The sequence below is a fragment of the Anopheles nili genome, chromosome 2, assembly GCF_943737925.1.
Source record: "Anopheles nili chromosome 2, idAnoNiliSN_F5_01, whole genome shotgun sequence".
Lineage (NCBI taxonomy): Eukaryota > Metazoa > Arthropoda > Insecta > Diptera > Culicidae > Anopheles > Anopheles nili.
Window position 1 is genome coordinate 63,457,690 of NC_071291.1, and position 23,538 is coordinate 63,481,227.

Consider the following 23,538-nt stretch of genomic DNA (forward strand, 5'->3'; position numbering starts at 1 on the left):
GAACTGGTGACGCTGAGTGGGATGCACACAATTTTCCAGTTCATGCGGAAAAACTACCCACCGCAAGTGGGTTGCATTTGTGGAATAGCTATGGGTGAAAAATGAGAAAACGCTGTCGCATTAATGCTAAATTGAATTTGGAAAAAAATAAAGCCCTTTACGGTGGTTCTCACATTACGCTTCACGGTGGATAGCATTTCAAGCGCTTCCGAACATACACCTGACGATCGTTTCGGAAGTGTTCCTTCTTGTTATCTCCTTCGCGATAAGAAAATGCTTCCCGATAGCATTAGCAAATGGTTTAAATTTGGCTTCCCCGCTCAAATCGGCCGGGTTCGTTTGGTGGGGAACGGAAAGTGGAACAAAAGAATTTTAAAGCCAACTTTTCCCGCAGCCACCCCAGCGCTCGGAAAAGCGATACCACGCGCAAGGGAAAGAAACACCGGGTCTGGCCACAAACCCCCTAATGAGCCCATTTATCTTATCGGCTAAGAAGCGCTGCCGCACCGGCTGACGATCGTGCCCACGGCCAAGCACTGAGGAACTGACCTCGATGTAAATGCGAACCCACCCCATTCATCCCTTCGTTGGGTTGCCCGGTGATAAAGGGCGACGCGCAAGAACCGACCGTCAAGTGGCAGCTGAAAATGAGTGATCAATCAACCGCAATTAGGACCGCGGACAAACGACGATGGGGCGCTTTTGCCGCCGGTCAGCAACCATTTGGCGGATGACTTTGCAACAATGCTGTGCCGGTGGGGCGCGTTCGGGACATTGTTGCAGTGGTGTAATGGGTAGAGTTGTAAAATTGATTACATCAATCTGGCGGGCGATGGTGGAAGAATTCATGTTGGAGCAAACTTTTCGGCCGGCCACCGTTCTAAGCGCATGCCGCGTGGGAAATCGGCCGTCGGGGCGCGATTTGATGAATCGATTCTGTGTGGGTGGCGATCAGCAGTGTAAGTGCAATCAAATTACATCAAAAAGTAATGCAGCGATTAACAGAGCTCAATTTTTGTAGATTATTGCCTTGTGTTTTTATTTCCGTAATTTTGCAAAATAACTCTGTGTTTTTATTCGATTTTTTTTTATCTGACATAATTTCCAGATTAATACTATAGGACCAATTTTAAAGCCAAAAAATGCTCGCAGATTTCAATTTGATACTACTAGCGTCATCCACATGTGAAGCGATGTCTACCTATTATTCTCAGTAAATAAGGCTATTTATTGAGTTATTTCATCGATAATTGTGTAATAAAACAATGTGAATGTATTCTTGTGATAATTCTATGTGAATTAAAATTTTAATTTAAAGCGTTTCTTTACATTATTTTTAAAGCCATTACTGAAAAACATTTACTCTCATCAGGCGCCTATTTGAACCTTTTTCCGGATCGGTTTCCTCTGTCCGGTGTTTCTAGGGTAAATTCTAAGTGACTAAGCCAGCTCGGCAAATTCGGTTACTTCGGCCTGCTAGATTTCTCTACCTTCTTGAGTTTTCTAGTAATTTCAGGGCAACAATGTGTCTTCCATGAATTGCATCGGTTGACAAAGGATGGAGAGGATCTGAAGCATATAAGAAATCAGAGAAACATTTCCCTAAGCAAACTACTTGCAGCTATGAACCCCTCGTATAACTGCAAAATATGGCATAAAATCGACCATTTCTGCATCTACAATGCACTCAACAGCACAAATTTTAAAAGCAGCAAAAACATGCATGCAGTTTCAAATGGATACCACTAGCGCCATCTATATGTGAAGCGTTGGCTACGTCGACTGAGCCTGCTTGAGCTTTTACTTCGGAGATCTTTCTCTCAACAAAGAGAGAGAAAATGAGAGAGCGATATCCTTTAAGCTTCGATACCGTATTTCGTCTAATTACCTTGTCAAAGGATAATGTCCTGGACAGGAATCCTTTCCAGCATCAAGAGATAAATCGGTTATACTTTAATAGACTTTTTTTTAAATTTACAACAAATTACTTAAAACACTCAATTACTCACAATGTAGTGATATTGTTCAAGTTGCAGTATCAAAAATTGTATGCCCAACGTTCCCCAAAGATTTGTCTAAAACAACAAATATTCCACTCAAGGAGCGACAAAGAGTAATACTGTGAGAAAAAATGCACCATTTAAGGAAACTTTTAGCTCGGAAGAATCCCTAAGGTAAGCAATGAAATTCAACGTAATTGCTCCCTGGTCCTTCCTGGTCGTCCTGGACGGAAAGTAAACATTTTAATAAGTACACAATCCCTCAAGATTTTGCTACACACTTACTTGTTTGTAAGCTTTTTAGCCATTCCAGCCACAAAGGATTTTTCCCTAGAATAGGGAAGGGAAGTTACACCAAAAAAAATTTGCTTTAGAATATTTTGAACATTTGTAAAGGAAGAATATTCTGTCCCATGGTTTCTACTCAAACCACCAAATAAGCATTAGAATATTCAATTTCGCATTCATTGGCGTAATAACGGTTTATTCACTTTCTTGTAAAAATGAACCACCTTTCTTCCATGCTAGACATTTTTTGAGGAGTGTTCTTAAAGCCATCACGATGGTAAAAAACCTTTTACATTGGACACTCCCCGTGAATTTGTAAAAAAATGTACATTTTTTTAACATACAAAATTATACATGCAAAGTGATCCTACCCGGAAGTGTTTATATAGGGTGCGGTCGAAAAAACGAAAAAAAAAATGGATTGGTAACATGAAACTCTAAATTGTCGGATTTTTTTTCCTTGATGCGGATTTTTTTCCTCGTTCTGTTATTCTTCTCCTTCGTATTATCCATTTTCCATCCATATTTCGATTATGATTACCGCGAGAGCTCTCCTAAATTGCATCAGATTAGGGGGAAACATTTTTTACAGAGCTCAGATAGGATTTAGAAACGCTTTGCCCATTATTCCATTGGAATATTTGTCTAGTAAATTTAAATATATTCACTACATCTATAAAACTTAAAATCAAAGGATTTCATGATTCAATCTGTCAATCAATCCATCGAACCAGAGACGATTACCTCTAATATTTTTCCATTTCAATCACTCCATTTTATTCTGTATTGTTATTTTATCATCTCTGTTCGACAAATCGTCGCCATTTGCAAGTGTAACGTGCGCTGGGAAGCATCCCAGGCCGATGATTCCCGTGCCGAATCCCGGACCGTGCCTCCGACGGTTGAATGAAAATTTTAATATTTTCCCAACAATAATCGAGCGAATTGAAACGCGTCATGGCAGCAGGCCATGAGACCATGTCGAACCAGCTTACGTGCAGCCGGGCGTGGCATATTATCATGATGTTTCGCTTCCATCGTCCGTGGTTACCCCTGGCAACCGTCGACGCATCCTGGCCATGAATCCGGAAAAGTGCAGGAGACACAAACCTCACACCGAATTTCCATCACAAAATTGATGCCGGGAAATGTGGCTTGTTCCTTTACAAACTGGGAGAGCTGGGAGTTTAAAAATGGTTAATTAATTGCATCGTTCACTACAATCAGCGCAACCAGTAGGAACCATGGAAAATCAAGGCTTTTAGCCCTTTGGGAGGGTTTATTGTTGATGCGGACGTGCTGATGAACAATTTACCGACGGAGGGTCAAAAGGGAAGAGCATTTAACAAAAAGAATTATCATATTAATTAAAATAGACATCTTAAGCGGCCTTTGCATCAACATCGTTGTTTTATAATGTCAGAGTGATAATTGTTATTGGGCTAAATGGATCACATTGGACGAATCTTTTTGAATGATACTGAATCAAATGGAGCCAATGGCAGTTATAAGCCTACAACATATTTAATGAGCATATAATAGCTATGAGAGCGATTTACCCACAGTTGTATGTTCTCTCCCTCACTTTATTAATGATTATGTCTCGCGTGCATCTGACAGAAGTCATTTCCGAGCGCCCAAAAGTACTTAACTCCATCAGGATGATGTGGAAAACGTGCCAATGCCACCACCCGCTCTCGCAGATTCGCCTGAGTAGCTTTTTAATTGAGTTCCGCAACTATTCGACCATCAAGCGGATTCCACATCTTCATCTAAGCCCTTTTCCGGTAAAAATTTCCACTAGATTCCCACCCTTCAGGATATTCCACAGGCGACGCAACCAGCGGAAGGCGGCTTATCAGCGAACAGGATCATATCTCGGTTTCCACCGCAACCGATCCACTCGACCTCGAGCTAACCAGAACATGGTGTGGCTTAATGCGCCGTTGTTTATCACACGTTAGGGTTCGGACGAAGGGCTAATCGACGGATCCTGGCACCACCACCAACACGAGACGCCTCCCAACACGTGCACGTACAGTCCTTCAGGGTGTGGGATTGTTTTTGTCACTTTGATTTCGCGTAAAGAGCTTACTGTTTTTCAGGAGCTGTCGCCTAGGCCTGTGGGCTATTTGGCTCACTTTCTGACACCCCGAACTGGTTCATTAGCTGGTTTTGAGAAAATACCACCCCTTTTGGGAGGTTGGGCGTGTGAATAAATGTCCTAGCGGCAATCAATATCAAGAAAAACATGCTGATAAATTGATCCTAGTCTTGTTTCAGTATCCATTCCGAAGAGCAATGCATGTAAAAAATCGATCTCTAGTCTCGCATAGTTTGCTCGTGAAAAGGATGCAATTCTATGACAGTTCTCTCCCTCGAGCGATGCAACCCATCGAAGCAACCACAGACTATCGTTCTCACAAACAGTGCAAACATCCTATTTCCGTGGAGAGGCTGCAACCACAGCCTACTCAAACAGACACGCCGTCCCGAGCGGCGGGATTGAGTTTCCACTATTTACACATCAATTAATTCGAATAATGACTTCTTCCGATTGTTCCGCAAACGAACCTTTTTCGGTCCTGGAGAGACTGCACCCGAGAAATGAACAACAGCTGAACCAACTCTTGCCTGAAGTGGTTCAGGCGCAGTACTTCCAGCTTCCCAAGCCCAAATACTTCTGCCCGAAAAGTGATCCTCGCCCAGAGACACTTTTACCGCTCACGAAGGGCCACTTTTTGTTCCTGACCCGTTGCATGATGATCTCGTTATTGCGCTCTCTGCAGGTCGAGGTTTTGCGCAAGAGTGCAACGCAACGGAACGGATAATTGGCAAATTAGACCTGGCCAAAAGCTGAGCCATTTACCGCAGCTTACGGCTCTCGAGGACGATTGTTCAATTGCACGGCATGAAATTGGGTTTTGGGATCGACAATTCGCCATGGATCATCTGCTCGTGAGGCTCAGTGAGGACGACGAACACGCTTCATTCCTTTACCCATCTCTATGGGATCCTTTACGTTGAGTGAATAATGCCTTTTAAGCCTTTATGAGGCTTATGCCATCACTACTCAGCATCTCATGAGATAAATCACTCGGAAACTTCCGTAAAATTGATTAATTACACTCCTCCGTGACACATTACATATGTTCTTATTTGTGTTCAAGGATGAAGCCACAAAATGTCACCAGCTTCGGGTTAATTGCCGACGGCACCAGTCCTTCGATGGCGTGATAGTCATCACTCAAGGACTCCAGGATGACACCTTCAATCGAAGAACATATTTCTCCCGACAATGGAGTCGTTTCAACCCCCGCAGGGCAATATGCATTAGGCAAATGAGACAATATTTGTGACACATTTTTCCCCCACATTTCTGCACCTTTTATCGCGACATTAAGCCCCGTCCCTTGGTAAGACCCCGAGGGCGTGTAGGAAACGCTGGTTTCCATCTCATACGTGTGGGATGGCGTCACCGTGGCTACGAATCTGTTTCCCTTTTGCCTAACGTTTTGCATAAAAAACCGGTGTGCATCTTCATTCCATTGAGCTCGTCGGATCAACCCTCAACCATCCGAGGACTACGATGATGATGTCCCAGTAAAGTCAAGCGTAACGCCCGGAAGCAGTAACGCAAGAGCACCAAGCAGCAAGTGTTGTCGTTGCCATTTGTCGGAACCTGTGTGGGCTGTTCGGAAAAAGGGCTGAAATGATATGCCACCCATTCCAGACAGGTAAACATGGCGCCCTTTCGGGAAGGACTGGGCAAGGATAATACACACCAACCCGGGGTATCTTCGGGGAAGAGTATATTTCTGGTGTGGAACCAGAAGTACATAGCGTTGGATGGGTGGCACGAAAAGTTCTTTAGCTTGGGAAGGGATTTCCTCGACAACCACCGGATTTGGGAGCTTCTATAAAAAAGTATTTATTTGCGCCCAACCATCTTCCGTGACAGTGCTCTCTCGAGGCAGTAGTGAAGGGGAGTTCTGGGGGATTTTCCACCCACCCAACATCTCTCCTATTCCACACACGCCCCCACAACGTGGGGCCCGGTTACTACGGCCACAACGTAGGGTCCTAACCACTAGACGATCACGGCTACAGACGGTGGCTTGGTAGAGCTCCATCGAACCCCAAACAGCTTCGAATCAGAGACCTCTCTCCCCACTCAAAGCACGCGAATGTAGAGCGCGTGGCCAACGCCAAGTGAAAGGCACCGCCCGAGAAAAGCGCCCAAAGCGAAAAGACACACAGATGCTGTGGTGGGGAACGAAAGCAATTGCTGGTTCGGATTGAAGAAACGAAAGCATGGTGCTGAGAGATGCAAAAAGAGAATATCTGTTGCTGGAACGTGCTTCAATTGGAGTGTTATTCAATGGTTCAATGTTCAAATATGGTGTCATTTACCATTCGATTTTCTTGTTGATAAAATAATACACACCTGCAATGGTTTGTGGTACAGTTTTCCCCAACAAAATAGTGGGTTTTTCTCGTGTTTCCGCCCGGGATCGAACCGGGGGCCTTCCGCGTGTTAGGCGGATGTGATAACCACTACACCACGGAAACTCATGTCTATTGCATTCCGGGGCTTGTTTTTCATTCAATTTCTAATGCATAACGCATGTATTTTCCAGTAGAAAATCAGTCAACGGCTGAGTGCATCGAAAAGAATCACTTATTCATGGACTAGTTCAGGTTTATGAAAATTAAAATCAATTCAAACAGTGAGTTAGCATAACCAAACTTTCATAATTAAAGCATACATTTATTAACAAAAGACTGCTACTGCAATCACGCTTCTACCCAAGACTTTCTCAACCATCTCAAGAAAGAATTGTTCTCTCCATTTCTCGATTCTGAGAATAGCAGTTCTTGGAAAACATAACCAACCCAACGAAGCGATCAAAGCACTGCACTCTACCCATTTTCTCGAAGGCGTGGCCTGCGAAAACCCCGTGAAATGGTCTCGTGCACTAGGTCCTTACCGAATCTCTTCCAACCTAAAGCGCTTGGTTGGAGAAACTCTCCTCTTTCACCGTGCACATGCACAACGAGATGCAAATGCATCCAACTCACAGAATGCACACAAATGCAACTGAATGCGTCGAACTGTGGTGTGTTTCGCAACCGCAACCGAATGCAAATGGGAGGCGAAATGAAAACATCAATAAATCAGCACGACCCGATTCGATAATTCCTTTAGCCGTGCAACGGACGGTGAACAGGACATTTGAGGTCCTGTTCGAGCCGGAGGGCAATCGGTGGTTCGGTTGAACGGTTATTGATTATTTTCATGACTCATTAGGATAATTGACTCCCTGTGGCGCAATATGGGCAGAAAAGCAGGCTTGTACGAGAGCGAGTGAGGTATTTTGTAGATCCTTTTTTTATTAGGCCTCCAAAATTCAGCCTCCAATCAGATGAAATATGCATTCTCATCGGAAACGCATGCCAATTGGTCCCCAAAAAATAACCATCAAATCGGTGCCTTATACAGTAGCTAGTTGCTACTGTATAAGGTTCTCAGCCCAATTTCCCATCCAGTAGCACTTCCCTCCACAGACGACACCGAAAGGATTCGAAACAAAACACATCCCTTTCGCTCGCGGAAAACAAACAACTTGCCAAATTAATTGTAAATACGCCACCGCACGCTTGCACCCGGGTGTGTGGTTTTTCCATCCCGTTTTTCTTCCAACGATCCGGCGTTGATTGAATGGGAAAACCTCCGTCCGTGTGTTGTCTTGTGGCCATGGTTTTTTGCTTCCCCCATGATGCCTGTCCCTGTTTCGTTCTATCGCCATTCCTCGAAGCCGATTGGTGAAGGAAAACAACTCCAGGGCAGCCTAAATTTAATTATAAATTGTTGTTTTTCTTCCAGCTTCCATCCAACAAGGGCCAACTGGTAAGGCCATTCGCCAGGACCTCTCTCCCGATGGATGGGAACCAGCGTCATGCGTTACGCTGAAAAGGAGCCTTGCGGCAAAACTGCAACCGAACGATGCGTCGAATTCACGTAACAAACACGCTTTCGGGGGTCATGTCGACATGTTTTTTGCTAATCTTTCACTGCACCATGTATGTGCGTGTGTGAGGATGATATGGATGGATGAACTGGACTGGTATGGGCTCTGATCGAGAGGCAATAAAACAACCGGAAAGAAGGTTATCTGTGAGAGTATGTTTGGAGCATCAGCAGCAAATATTATTAGCCATTACTCAACAGAGCTACAACAGCTCTCCATAACACACGATATAGCCAAGCTAACTAACAGATAAATCTACTCCCTTCCGTCTTTCATGCTCTTATTAGAAAGGCATGTCCTGGCAAGCCCAAAATATCCCGAGCTTACGTCACCAAAATCGATAAAGCTCTCGATTTCCCCGGAAAAATAAACGGTATCGATCGCTTCCCGAAAATCCACATCAAGCGATTTGAGTCGACGAGATTGGATCCTCCCATCGGTCGCTCGCTAATCGGTTAATAAGGTTTTGCCAAATACATAAACTACCACCCACCCGAGCAAAAGGACTCCACGGACCCTCGGCACCATCCTTGGAGCAGGATCCTCGCGCAATGGCCGTCCTAAATACATTATCTAACACCAAAGGCCGTCCTATGATGGTGTGGGTGTGCCTGTGTGTGTGCACCAGTGTTTAAGGTCTTCTTCCAGTACCTCCACCACCACCCACTGGGCCACCACCACGACGGAGCGGAAGATCGGAAAATCGGGGATTAGAGTGTTTTCCTTGGCATTTAGCCAATCGCTTTTCCGATAAATACGATCTCCCAGCGTCCATTTCACTCTCACCTTTCACTTGATCGCTCCGTTTCACTCTCTCTCTCTCTCTCTCTCTCTCTCTCTCTGTTTGGGGCTACAGTCTCTTATGTGTCCTTGCCAATCAACCAACGCGCATGGCATCGGCGTGCGGAGGAGGATGCGCTTCCTTTTCGCGTGCGCGGAACGTTATCTCCTGCCATCCATCATGTTTTTGCTCTCACTCTCACGAGATTTTTCGTCTCACTCATTCCCATCGGTTTTCCCATCGCGAAACACCCGCCTTGGCGTTGCTCCTTTTCTTTGGGGTCATATGGAGACGGTTTTCTCAAGAAAGCTCCCATCTGTGATGACAAGATGTGTGAGAGAGCTCGAGCGTTATTTAGAGCACATTTTCACATCTCTGTTTTCAGCTGTGGGTCTTCTCGACCCACGAGCCGATACGAAGAGAAGCGATAAATACATAATCCTTCTAATTTTCCTAAATCGGTAATCGTTTGCACCCGTTCCGACGGCCTTTGCCGGGTAAATGAAGACAGTTCCTAAACACGAACATGGCGACCGATCCGGGATCTCGTGTCTGATAAAAAAGGATAAGATTTCGGCTCTTGTTCTACGTAAAATAAGAAACGGCACCTTCCTTGGGTAGGTTTGAATTTATTTAGCTCGCAGTAGGCTGTGGAACCTTCGCAAGGAGGATCCCTTTTTCCGATGACATAACTGTTTCCCAACCAAACCAGGGCCAATTCCGTCGGAGTAAAGAAAATGTCTTCCCCATGCAGAATCACAGTAAATCAGATTTGGAAAATAAATAATCGCTTATGTGCGAACGATGCGCGTGTCCTCGGCGAAATGAACCGAGCGTGACCAAGCGAGTGAGAGAGACAGAGACAGCGAGAGTGAGAGTGAGATGGTTTCGATTTCATCTCTCACTCACTCATCTCATCATCACCAGATCCTGGCGCACTGGTATCACGGTCGAACCAGGCGCTTTTCCCGCGTGAAAATGCAACCAACGCGAGCAGCTTTCCCACTCTCACACAAGCTTTTCCAGTTACGCTTTTCCGAGCCAAGGCGGACCCGGAAGGTCCGCGGATTATGTGCGGATCAGTGTCGTACGTCCAACCAACGACCGGGCGAAACGTAAGGACGTGCCGTCGGGGTCTCTCTGTCTCTCTCGCTTTTTTCCCGTTTCCCCGAACATCGCAACCTCGGCACACATAAGCAGTAAATTTGTTTACCTTGCTGCTTCCATTGAAGGATTTGCCGCTTAGTGACGGGTGGGGGACGAGGTGGCGTAGAGGGATGGCAAGGACGACTTCCCTGCGACCCAGCGGACCATCCAGCTCAGGATGGCACTGAGGCTCACTTTCGAACGAACTGTCGGATCGCATGGATGCATCCTTGCAAGCGAAACACACCTTTTCGAGTGATCCTTGTGTGTCCTTTTCGTATCCAAGTAGCCCAGGAGTCAGTGCAACGTCGGGTCGATTCGTTAAAACCGACCGGAAATGGTAAAAGTGCGAGTTCCTTAATTGAGCCTTCCGGAAAAAGGGGCTCCGATCTAAAGCCCGTCTAATTGATCGTTTTGTCGAGGACTAAGCGCCGGAAAAGGAATTACACACAGTAACAATACCGAGCCTCCTTTTGACGGTGGAACAACAATAGCACGTGGAAGTGAGTTTGCTCGCGAAAGGACACGTCGGGGACTTTTGGAAGGGACTCCGTGTAACGGCATCCTTGTAAACCTACGCTCCTTGCGTTACATCGTCCGTGTGTGTATTTGCGTCATTCGGAAGTAAACAATCCCAAACGAACAATAGAACGTTAGAAACCCTACAACACAAGGTCCTAGTGAGCGTCCTTCTCACCATTTGCTCACAGCTTCTCACCATGATGGACTGGGACATTATCGACATGTAAGTAGATTACTATTTATTGTTCTTGCCGCGCGTTATGTCAACTAATTGTCCTCGGGCACCCTCGAGGCGCTTCGGAGGGATTCCCTAAATGGACGTAAGATGATATCCACCCTCCGAGGTTGTTTGGAAGGCTCGGACGCTGGTCTTTTCATTGAGCCGGAACATGAGCCCTTTTGTGTGTGACTTTCGGATTTTTGTCGGCGTTTTTGGGCCAATTCTGATTCCATTTCTTTCTACTCGACGTAGCTTCAACTTCGACATGGACGAACGTGAGTTGGACATCAGCATCCGGTCCATTCTGTTCGAGGATACAATGCTTCCTTCGAGCCAGGACCAAACGCCAGTACCATGCGAGTTGGATCCCGTTCCATCGAGGCAATGGTCGTCATCGTCCTACTGGAATCCATCCAAATGCACGTAAGTACTCCACAGAACCCTCTACAGTGGGATTAAGACATTACGTTCGCACCATTTGGGGTAGTTAAATAGTCCTGTTTGTCCGTAAACTGTAAACTATTTGCTCACGGCACTAACGGAGTGCATGTGGTGTGGATTAGCCGCCAGTAAATATTCTCCCGCTTATGGGACGAAGTCGACGACGAAATGTTTGGCCTATTTTCCATCATCTCCTTAACCGTGTTTAGGGACGTTGGAAGGCTTCCTTAAAGCAACCAAGCAAGGATGTGAACATGAGGCTGATTGACATGATATCAGTCTCGGGTCGGTTGCGAATAAAGCACGTTTCCATGTTCGCCGATCCACACCCCACTAGCAGCTTCCATGAGGGACGAATGCAATTTATGACCCAACTTGGATGGCTTCATTTAGGGCAATGAATGCGTAATGAAGCACTTTACAGTGGAAAATAGTGAGTTTTCATGTCTGCATGGCCATCCCCGGTGTAGGTGGTTGCTGGTGGTGAAAAATAACAAATGAATCCATAAACGTGCGCGATGTTTTTATGTCCCACATTTTCCTCACATTTGTGCATGTGTCATGGAACAAGAACACATTCAAATCCGAGTGAGTTGGATTGATGGCCGTTTTGAGTGTTTCCATGGATACGGTGAATCAAAAAACGTTGCTGACGTGATGATTAGTGAGCTTGAGATTTGTTTTCGACATGACCAACTAATCGATAAGCTAATTACTCCATGGGACATAAAATGTTCAACTCCCAGCTCCATTTCACGACTCAAAAGCCAATGGTCATCTTTCCCCGTTGAAGCCTGTTGCACGGACCACAAGATCCTCGCCAAGGCTTCCATCTTCTCACTTGGGAACGGCGTGTGATGAAAACTTAGTCGTGCCATGCATCCGTCGAGTAAAACCAGCTCTCAAACCCTTTCTCAGGTCGGTCACGTGGACGAGACTCATGAAACATTCAACTCACTGGCCGTAAGGACGCTCTTGTGTGTTCCTTTGAAACGCAAAGAGAAACGGCAACTACTTTTGTGGAACTTTCCTTCAACTCAATCCCGATGCCGTTGCAAACCAAGAACCGGTATTCGCTGGAAATCCATTTGCCAAAGAGATGGGGAAATGGAAAAACAATCGGAAAATGGCAGAGAAAGTTTCATTGCTTGGTAAATGTTTAATGAAGCGCACACAGGATCCCGGGATCGATTCTTGGCCCAAATCGATAGCTCGGCTGTTTGTTATTTGGGTTTTGTTTGATCAGTCGATTGGGATGAGGTGAGTTTCGAGAAGGATTTTCTATCGTCCCTTTTGCAAGAACGCTCTTTTGCTTAAGGTCAGGAAAATGTTCAAATGTTACACATTTACAATAAACAATATGCTTCATGAATGTTTCAACAGAAAACCTCTCATAATGCTGATAAGTTTCAAGGAGTACGTTAAAGGATCCCTTATATCAAGAGAGGATAAAAATTGATTTAAGAAAAATCACTGTTACTTTTTCATAATACTCCCGTGGCTCACGTAAGACTTCATCGAATCAACAGCTGCTAATTAACCTCGCTACAAAAAAGGTTCAAGAAATTTCTTGCAGGAGGATGAGGAAATTATGCAATTTTTCATTTGCAACAGCTTTTTTTCCGTGGCATAATCTTAGATTTCGACCCCGTTGCAATTAATTAGAGCTGGGTTTTTATTTGCCTGATTCCCGTTCTCTTCCACAAATTCCACGCGCAACCAAGAAGCCATATCCTGTTGAACAATGGTCGGGAGGGATTCTTCTGGCAGGAAAAACCTTCCCTAAACTTTCGCGAAATCAACACGTTTCATTCGAGCTCAAACTCAAGCGAATAGAAGAAAAAAAAAACGATTCAGCAAACAGTCGCGTTGCGGTACATTAAAAGATAATGAAATAAAAACAGCCAGACTCGTGCTGGCGTCGAGAAAACCCTTCGACATCTTGGAGACTAGCGAATATTTAATGAGTAGCCAGGGAAAAACAATAACGCCAGATCCGTCGATCCACTCGCTCAGCTAATTAGCGGTATTTGCATAGGCACACACCGTGACCAAAAAGGGCAGTCACGAACGCCAAACCGGACGGAAATTATGCGCCATCCCCGTGAAGGTGCATAATTTACGAGCGCTTTCACGCGGTGGATCCGGAAATGTTCCGGAAACGCAAGCTATCGCTAAATAAATATCGACCCGAAACGTTCTGCGGTCGCCGTATTTGAATAGTTTATTTAACGGTCCACCCCCCACCGACATTATGCATAATTTCTAATAACACAACCGACGTACCGATAGTCGATCGTCCGTTTAGTAGAACACACCCTGCATCGGTGCCATGGAAAACACGGGAAAATGACATTCTCGAAACGGCCTCCTTTGATGCATCCCAACTCATCTCGGTGGATCGAATGCCACCACATCCTTGCAAAAAGATAGATGAATTTTCCATCACAGCAGCCATCGAGCAGCTACTTCACCCTCCAGCCATTTTCCACGCGCGCTTTTCCAACAACAGCAAAAAGCGCACACAAACGAAAAGGGGCGTTGCCGAACCTTTCCGACGGATCGACCAATCAGCCTTTTGCGGTGCTGTGATGCCTGCAAGGACGATGGCGCGCGTGTATCTTTTCCCGTCGTGATGGTGGCGCATCACATCCGTTAGTCGGTGGCATTAGGCTTCCGTTTGCGGTTTGGTTGTGGATTTTTCCTTCACTTCAACGCTGTTGGGTGTCGTATTCCCGACGGCATCTGGCTCCCGTGGTGAAAGGTCTTCATCACAGGAACTGATTGTTGTTTCGCTTGCAGGACACCGACGGAGAAGCTCGAGGAGGACTCGGATCAGGACTCCGGACACGGTAGCGAACTGTCGGAGGTATCCGCTTCCAGCACTAAGGTAGGTGTCAGTGATTCCTCCGAGTGTTCCATTCGCTTCACTTACTAACTGGAGGCTGCTTTCAATCCCGAATTCTTCCCACAGGACATGGCCATTGCACGCACACACGGCAGTGACGCGGAAAATGACATCCACGAGGACGCGGTGCCACTCACACGGTGTTGTCCACACTGCGACAAACAGCTCCCAAATCGGGCGGCACTCGAGCGACACCTGCGACTCCACACGGACGAAAGGCCCTTCCGGTGTCCCGTTTGTCCCAAGGCATTCCGGCTTTCATCCACGTTATCTGCACACAAGCGACTTCACGATCAGACCGGTCCGAGTTTGCGGTGTGAAACGTGCGATCGGACATTCACACAACCCAGTGCTCTCTCGAGCCACCGGTTGCTTCATGAATCCGTTCGTCCACACGCCTGCAATCTGTGTGGGAAGCAGTTCGTGAGACTGCATGCCCTCAGGACACATGTCCGTGGGCATGCCAACGAACGACCATTTCAGTGTGACCAGTGTGGTAAGGCGTTTGCTGAGAAACACGTGCTTGTGCGCCATCGAAAGACACACAGTGATGAACGGCCACACGCGTGTCCGGTGTGCGATAAAACCTTCAAGGAACGGTACGATCTGCTTCGGCACTCGCTCATTCACAGTGGATTGCGACCGCACCAGTGTCCTGAGTGTTCCAAGACCTTCGTTCAATCGAACGCGTTGGCCAAACACCGGCGGTGTCACGAACGGGAACGTCACGGACGAAACCGAATTGTCCTGGCGGTGGCCCGGGAACCAACCGTTTGCTGTTGAGGCGATGGATTACTGGCAAGGATGTGGACAGGATGTGGACAGGATAAATACGACTGAGGTGGGCTGCTGAGTAAATGTTATCGTTGTGGGGGAGGGTTGAACTGGATGGTGTGGAGTGACAGAGCAGTGTCAGCAGTAGTGTGCCAAAGAAGAAGAAGAGAAGAAAAAAACGATACAGATTGAAGTAACGGAACTTATAGAAATAATGCTTTTGGAAAGTGATTGTTAGCTTTATGATTGTGTGATGTTTTTCTTTTTCTTTTCCGTTATTAATCGTTTCAATCGTCGGGTACAAACGTCCAGGTCATCATTTTGTAGATAAAGGGCTTATCTCTTAACACTGTTGGTACGGGTTCTTAATTTAAATAATCGATTGTCCTTTGAAACGGTGAAATAAACGCTGTCTGGCTAGTTTCACGCAGAAGCTGGAAGATTTTAAATTACATATATGGATTTATTTCTACTGAAACACATATTTTAAGTTCTTGAAAATTGGTAATAAAAAGTTATCAAATAATTAAACTCCGTTGTAAGTGAGTTACAAATAAAATGCTTCAATTGATACAATATTGCTTTCTTTCAAGGGTATTATAAATGCTTTCTAGTTTAGCATTTGAAAATTTTACACAAAAGCATGATTGATGAGCTATTGTTGTTTATTGTGTTTTAAAATCCGAAAAAAAGTCAACATTTGGTAGATGTGTATTTAAACCTTACAGTAGAGTTTTTGTCTTACGAGGATTATCAAGGCAAGTAATTTGCGCAATCAGAATTTTACAGGCAGTGCCAATAGGATGGATTTATCATCTTAAAACTGTTGCATAGCTGTTAAACATCCAACTCCAATGGATCAGTTCCGTGTTTCTGGAACTCTCTAAAGCAATAGGCTCGAAACAATTCTCACTATTTACCTCACACAAAACTTAGGAACCGTAGCTAAATTTTACACAAAACTGCATGTGCATGAGTGGTTTAGGTATAAATATGCACCATTGCACCAATGCATAAATATGCATAAAATGCACCATTGCATTCATACGAACAAGCGCGTCTCAAAACAGCCAAAATGGATGTTGAACCAGAAACCAAACAAGCGCACACATTATTTACTGATTGCGATTAACTGCTCAGAGCTAAATAACCTATATCCAATCAGCTATGATATCAGTTATTTTTATTTGTTCCCTTCTATTGTATAGGTTGTGTTGTATTGTTTAGAAGGTATACAAGTTTAGAAAGCTAATAAGGAGTATTATAAAGCTTATAGTGTGAGTCAGCTCACTATAATTGAGAGTAAATCTCTACAAATGTATCTTTAATCCTTACATTAAAGTACAGGACGTTATTGGGCGTCCCGAAAACGTGTTTATCGAGATGTGTCTGGTAGTGAACCTGTTGCAATGTATGAGGGAAATGTAGCTGATTTGTTTAAGGAATGACAGAAATGATAAATAGGACTGGAGGCAACGATGTTAAGAAATAATCATAAGTGGTTGGAATTTTAAGAGTTTTTGATCACTGCATCCGACACATCTGAGATCCCAAAAGCTGTATGTTCCACCAGTATATTAGCCAGAAATTATTTATTTATTTTTAGGAATCACAATTCATGTTAACAGACAAATTGCCTCTTCCACCTAATGCTTTAAATAAAGAAAACATATCACACAATCTCTGGTTTTTCTTTCATCACTAATTAAACACTTTCATATTGGTTCTGTCACATCAATCTGTATCCTTTTTTTCTTCTTCTCCTTTTTTGGCACACCTGCTGACACTGCTCTGTCACTCCACACCATCCAGTTCAACCCTCCCCCACAACGATAACATTTACTCAGCAGCCCACCTCAGTCGTATTTATCCTGTCCACATCCTGTCCACATCCTGTCCACATCCTTGCCAGTAACCCATCGCCTCAACAGCAAACGGTTGGTTCCCGGGCCACCGCCAGGACAATTCGGTTTCGTCCGTGACGTTCCCGTTCGTGACACCGCCGGTGTTTGGCCAACGCGTTCGATTGAACGAAGGTCTTGGAACACTCAGGACACTGGTGCGGTCGCAATCCACTGTGAATGAGCGAGTGCCGAAGCAGATCGTACCGTTCCTTGAAGGTTTTATCGCACACCGGACACGCGTGTGGCCGTTCATCACTGTGTGTCTTTCGATGGCGCACAAGCACGTGTTTCTCAGCAAACGCCTTACCACACTGGTCACACTGAAATGGTCGTTCGTTGGCATGCCCACGGACATGTGTCCTGAGGGCATGCAGTCTCACGAACTGCTTCCCACACAGATTGCAGGCGTGTGGACGAACGGATTCATGAAGCAACCGGTGGCTCGAGAGAGCACTGGGTTGTGTGAATGTCCGATCGCACGTTTCACACCGCAAACTCGGACCGGTCTGATCGTGAAGTCGCTTGTGTGCAGATAACGTGGATGAAAGCCGGAATGCCTTGGGACAAACGGGACACCGGAAGGGCCTTTCGTCCGTGTGGAGTCGCAGGTGTCGCTCGAGTGCCGCCCGATTTGGGAGCTGTTTGTCGCAGTGTGGACAACACCGTGTGAGTGGCACCGCGTCCTCGTGGATGTCATTTTCCGCGTCACTGCCGTGTGTGCGTGCAATGGCCATGTCCTGTGGGAAGAATTCGGGATTGAAAGCAGCCTCCAGTTAGTAAGTGAAGCGAATGGAACACTCGGAGGAATCACTGACACCTACCTTAGTGCTGGAAGCGGATACCTCCGACAGTTCGCTACCGTGTCCGGAGTCCTGATCCGAGTCCTCCTCGAGCTTCTCCGTCGGTGTCCTGCAAGCGAAACAACAATCAGTTCCTGTGATGAAGACCTTTCACCACGGGAGCCAGATGCCGTCGGGAAAACGACACCCAACAGCGTTGAAGTGAAGGAAAAATCCACAACCAAACCGCAAACGGAAGCCTAATGCCACCGACTAACGGATGTGATGCGCCACCATCACGACGGGAAAAGATACACGCGCGCCATCGTCCTTGCAGGCATCACAGCACCGCAAAAGGCTGATTGGTCGATCCGTCGGAAAGGTTCGGCAACGCCCCTTTTCGTTTGTGTGCGCTTTTTGCTGTTGTTGGAAAAGCGCGCGTGGAAAATGGCTGGAGGGTGAAGTAGCTGCTCGATGGCTGCTGTGATGGAAAATTCATCTATCTTTTTGCAAGGATGTGGTGGCATTCGATCCACCGAGATGAGTTGGGATGCATCAAAGGAGGCCGTTTCGAGAATGTCATTTTCCCGTGTTTTCCATGGCACCGATGCAGGGTGTGTTCTACTAAACGGACGATCGACTATCGGTACGTCGGTTGTGTTATTAGAAATTATGCATAATGTCGGTGGGGGGTGGACCGTTAAATAAACTATTCAAATACGGCGACCGCAGAACGTTTCGGGTCGATATTTATTTAGCGATAGCTTGCGTTTCCGGAACATTTCCGGATCCACCGCGTGAAAGCGCTCGTAAATTATGCACCTTCACGGGGATGGCGCATAATTTCCGTCCGGTTTGGCGTTCGTGACTGCCCTTTTTGGTCACGGTGTGTGCCTATGCAAATACCGCTAATTAGCTGAGCGAGTGGATCGACGGATCTGGCGTTATTGTTTTTCCCTGGCTACTCATTAAATATTCGCTAGTCTCCAAGATGTCGAAGGGTTTTCTCGACGCCAGCACGAGTCTGGCTGTTTTTATTTCATTATCTTTTAATGTACCGCAACGCGACTGTTTGCTGAATCGTTTTTTTTTTCTTCTATTCGCTTGAGTTTGAGCTCGAATGAAACGTGTTGATTTCGCGAAAGTTTAGGGAAGGTTTTTCCTGCCAGAAGAATCCCTCCGGACCACTGTTCGACAGGATATGGCTTCTTGGTTGTGCGTGGAGTTTGTGGAAGAGAACGGGAATCAGGCAAATAAAAACCCAGCTCTAATTAATTGCAACGGGGTCGAAATCTAAGATTATGCCACGGAAAAAAAGCTGTTGCAAATGAAAAATTGCATAATTTCCTCATCCTCCTGCAAGAAATTTCTTGAACCTTTTTTGTAGCGAGGTTAATTAGCAGCTGTTGATTCGATGAAGTCTTACGTGAGCCACGGGAGTATTATGAAAAAGTAACAGTGATTTTTCTTAAATCAATTTTTATCCTCTCTTGATATAAGGGATCCTTTAACGTACTCCTTGAAACTTATCAGCATTATGAGAGGTTTTCTGTTGAAACATTCATGAAGCATATTGTCTTCTGTAAATGTGTAACATTTGAACATTTTCCTGACCTTAAACAAAAGAGCGTTCTTGCAAAAGGGATGATGGAAAATTCTCTTCGAACCTCACCTCACTCCAGTCGCCTCATCAAACAAAACCCAAATAACAAACAGCCGAGCTATCGATTTGGGCCAAGAATTGATCCCGGGATCCTGTGTGCGCTTCATTAAACATTTACCAAGCAATGAAACTTTCTCTGCCATTTTCCGATTGTTTTTCCATTTCCCCATCTCTTTGGCAAATGGATTTCCAGCGAATACCGGTTCTTGGTTTGCAACGGCATCGGGATTGAGTTGAAGGAAAGTTCCACAAAAGTAGTTGCCGTTTCTCTTTGCGTTTCAAAGGAACACACAAGAGCGTCCTTACGGCCAGTGAGTTGAATGTTTCATGAGTCTCGTCCACGTGACCGACCTGAGAAAGGGTTTGAGAGCTGGTTTTACTCGACGGATGCATGGCACGACTAAGTTTTCATCACACGCCGTTCCCAAGTGAGAAGATGGAAGCCTTGGCGAGGATCTTGTGGTCCGTGCAACAGGCTTCAACGGGGAAAGATGACCATTGGCTTTTGAGTCGTGAAATGGAGCTGGGAGTTGAACATTTTATGTCCCATGGAGTAATTAGCTTATCGATTAGTTGGTCATGTCGAAAACAAATCTCAAGCTCACTAATCATCACGTCAGCAACGTTTTTTGATTCACCGTATCCATGGAAACACTCAAAACGGCCATCAATCCAACTCACTCGGATTTGAATGTGTTCTTGTTCCATGACACATGCACAAATGTGAGGAAAATGTGGGACATAAAAACATCGCGCACGTTTATGGATTCATTTGTTATTTTTCACCACCAGCAACCACCTACACCGGGGATGGCCATGCAGACATGAAAACTCACTATTTTCCACTGTAAAGTGCTTCATTACGCATTCATTGCCCTAAATGAAGCCATCCAAGTTGGGTCATAAATTGCATTCGTCCCTCATGGAAGCTGCTAGTGGGGTGTGGATCGGCGAACATGGAAACGTGCTTTATTCGCAACCGACAATGGGTTTTTCATCTCTCAACTGACATCCAGACCCGAGACTGATATCATATCAATCAGCCTCATGTTCACATCCGTGCTTGGTTGCTTTAAGGAAGCCTTACAACGTCCCTAAACACGGTTGAGGAGATGATGGAAAATAGGCCAAACATTTCGTCGTCGACTTCGTCCCATAAGCGGGAGAATATTTACTGGCGGCTAATCCACACCACATGCACTCCGTTAGTGCCGTGAGCAAATAGTTTACAGTTTACGGACAAACACGACTATTTAACTACCCCAAATGGTGCGAACGTAATGTCTTAATCCCACTGTAGAGGGTTCTGTGGAGTACTTACGTGCATTTGGATGGATTCCAGTAGGACGATGACGACCATTGCCTCGATGGAACGGGATCCAACTCGCATGGTAGTGCCGTTTGGTCCTGGCTCGAAGGAAGCATTGTATCCTCCAACAGAATGGACCGGATGCTGATGTCCAGCTCACGTTCGTCCATGTCGAAGTTGAAGCTACGTCGAGTAGAAAGAAATGGAATCAGAATTGGTCCGAAAATGCCGACAAAAATCCGAAAGTCACACACAAAAGGGCTCATGTTCCGGCTCAATGAAAAGACCAGCGTCCGAGCCTTCCAAACAACATCGGAGGGTGGATATCATCTTACGTCCATTTAGGGAATCCCTCCGAAGCGCCTCGAGGGTGCTCGAGGACAATTAGTTGACACAACGCGCGGCAAGAACAATAAATAGTAATCTACTTACATGTCGATAATGTCCCAGTCCATCATGGTGAGAAGCTGCACGTGAGAAGCTGTGAGCAAGTGGTGAGGACTGGGACCTCACTGGGACCTTTTATTGTAGGGTTTCTAACGTTCTATTGTTCGTTTGGGATTGTTTACTTCCGAATGACGCAAATACACACACGGACGATGTAACGCAAGAAGCGTAGGTTTACAAGGATGCCGTTACACGGAGTCCCTTCCAAAAGTCCCCGACGTGTCCTTTCGCGAGCAAACTCACTTCCACGTGCTATTGTTGTTCCACCGCCAAAAGGAGGCTCGGTATTGTTACTGTGTGTAATTCCTTTTCCGGCGCTTAGTCCTCGACAAAACGATCAATTAGACGGGCTTTAGATCGGAGCCCCTTTTTTCCGGAAGGCTCAATTAAGGAACTCGCACTTTTACCATTTCCGGTCGGTTTTAACGAACCGACCCGACGTTGCACTGACTCCTGGGCTACTTGGATACGAAAAGGACACACAAGGATCACTCGAAAAGGTGTGTTCCGCTAGCAAGGATGCATCCATGCGATCCGACAGTTCGTTCGAAAGTGAGCCTCGGTGCCATCCTGAGCTGGATGGTCCGCTGAGTCGCAGGAAAGTCGTCCTTGCCGTCCCTCCACGCCACCTCGTCTCCCACCCGTCACTAAGCGGCAAATCCTTCAATGGAAGCAGCAAGGTAAACAAATTTACTGCTTATGTGTGCCGAGGTTGTGATGTTCGGGGAAACGGGAAAAAAAGCGAGAGAGACAGAGAGACCCCGACGGCACGTCCTTCCGCTTCGCCCGGGCGTTGGTTGGACGTGCGACACTGATCCGCACATAATCCGCGGACCTTCCGGGTCCGCCTTGGCTTGGAAAAGCGTAGCTGGAAAAGCTTGTGTGAGAGTGGGAAAGCTGCTCGCGTTGGTTGCATTTTCACGCGAGAAAAGCGCCCAGTTCAATCGGGATACCAGTGCGCCAGGATCTGGTGATGATGAGATGAGTGAGTGAGAGATGAAATCGAAACCATCTCACTCTCACTCTCGCTGTCTCTGTCTCTCTCGCTCGCTTGGTCACGCTCGGTTCATTTCGCCGAGGACACGCGCATCGTTCGCACATAAGCGATTATTTATTTTCCAAATCTGATTTACTGTGATTCTGCATGGGGAAGACATTTTCTTTACTCCGACGGAATTGGCCCTGGTTTGGTTGGGAAACAGTTATGTCATCGGAAAAAGGGATCCTCCTTGCGAAGGTTCCACAGCCTACTGAGTTCTAAATATATTCAAACCTACCCAAGGAAGGACCCGTTTCTTATTTTACGTAGAACAAGAACCGAAATCTTATCCTTTTTTATCAGACACGAGATCCCAGATCGGTCGTCATGTTCATGTTTAGGAGCTGTCTTCATTTACCCGGCAAAGGCCGTCGGATAGGGTGCAAACGATTACCGATTTAGGAAAATTAGAAGGATTATGTATTTATCGCTTCTCTTCGCATCGGGCCGTGGGTCGAGAAGACCCACAGCTGAAAACAGAGATGTGAAAATGTGCTCTAAATAACGCTCTTTCTCTCTCACACATCTTGTCATCACAGATGGGAGCTTTCTTGAGAAAACCGTCTCCATATGACCCCAAAGAAAAGGAGCAACGCCAAGGCGGGTGTTTCGCGATGGGAAAACCGATGGGAATGAGTGAGACGAAAAATCTCGTGAGAGTGAGAGCAAAAACATGATGGATGGCAGGAGATAACGTTCCGCGCACGCGAAAAGGAAGCGCATCCTCCTCCGCACGCCGATGCCATGCGCGTTGGTTGATTGGCAAGGACACATAAGAGACTGTAGCCCCAAACAGAGAGAGAGAGAGAGAGAGAGAGAGAGAGAGAGAGAGAGTGGTGCTGGTGAGAGTGAGACGGAGCGATCAAGTGAGAGGTGAGAGTAAAATGGACGCTGGGAGATCGTATTTATCGGAAAAGCGATTGGCTAAATGCCAAGGAAAACACTCTAATCCCCGATTTTCCGATCTTCCGCTCCGTCGTGGTGGTGGCCCAGTGGGTGGTGGTGGAGGTACTGGAAGAAGACCTTAAACACTGGTGCACACACACAGGCACACCCACACCATCATAGGACGACCTTTGGTGTTAGATAATGTATTTAGGACGGCCATTGCGCGAGGATCCTGCTCCAAGGATGGTGCCGAGGGTCCGTGGAGTCCTTTTGCTCGGGTGGGTGGTAGTTTATGTATTTGGCAAAACCTTATTAACCGATTAGCGAGCGACCGATGGGAGGATCCAATCTCGTCGACTCAAATCGCTTGATGTGGATTTTCGGGAAGCGATCGATA

The 23,538-nt window shown here is 46.1% G+C and overlaps 2 protein-coding genes and 1 non-coding gene across 3 annotated transcripts; 1 reads left to right on the top strand and 2 right to left on the bottom strand.

Moving 5' to 3' along the window:
• Window positions 1-6,787: 6,787 nt before the first annotated feature.
• Window positions 6,788-6,860, bottom strand: Trnav-aac (transfer RNA valine (anticodon AAC)). The gene has a single exon. It is a non-coding gene; the product is annotated as a tRNA-Val (tRNA).
• Window positions 6,861-10,966: 4,106 nt separating this feature from the next.
• Window positions 10,967-15,361, top strand: LOC128727849 (zinc finger protein 501-like). The gene is made up of 4 exons (XM_053821800.1): window positions 10,967-10,992; window positions 11,242-11,412; window positions 14,233-14,320; window positions 14,405-15,361. The coding sequence occupies exons 1-4, from the start codon at window positions 10,967-10,969 to the stop codon at window positions 15,119-15,121; spliced, it is 1,002 nt and encodes a 333-aa protein (XP_053677775.1). The 3' UTR covers window positions 15,122-15,361.
• Window positions 15,362-17,036: 1,675 nt separating this feature from the next.
• LOC128727858 (zinc finger protein 501-like) lies at window positions 17,037-21,225 on the bottom strand. Its single transcript, XM_053821812.1, has 4 exons — window positions 21,200-21,225; window positions 20,780-20,950; window positions 17,838-17,925; window positions 17,037-17,753 (listed from the first exon to the last, which is right to left on the bottom strand). The coding sequence occupies exons 1-4, from the start codon at window positions 21,223-21,225 to the stop codon at window positions 17,037-17,039; spliced, it is 1,002 nt and encodes a 333-aa protein (XP_053677787.1).
• Window positions 21,226-23,538: the final 2,313 nt, after the last annotated feature.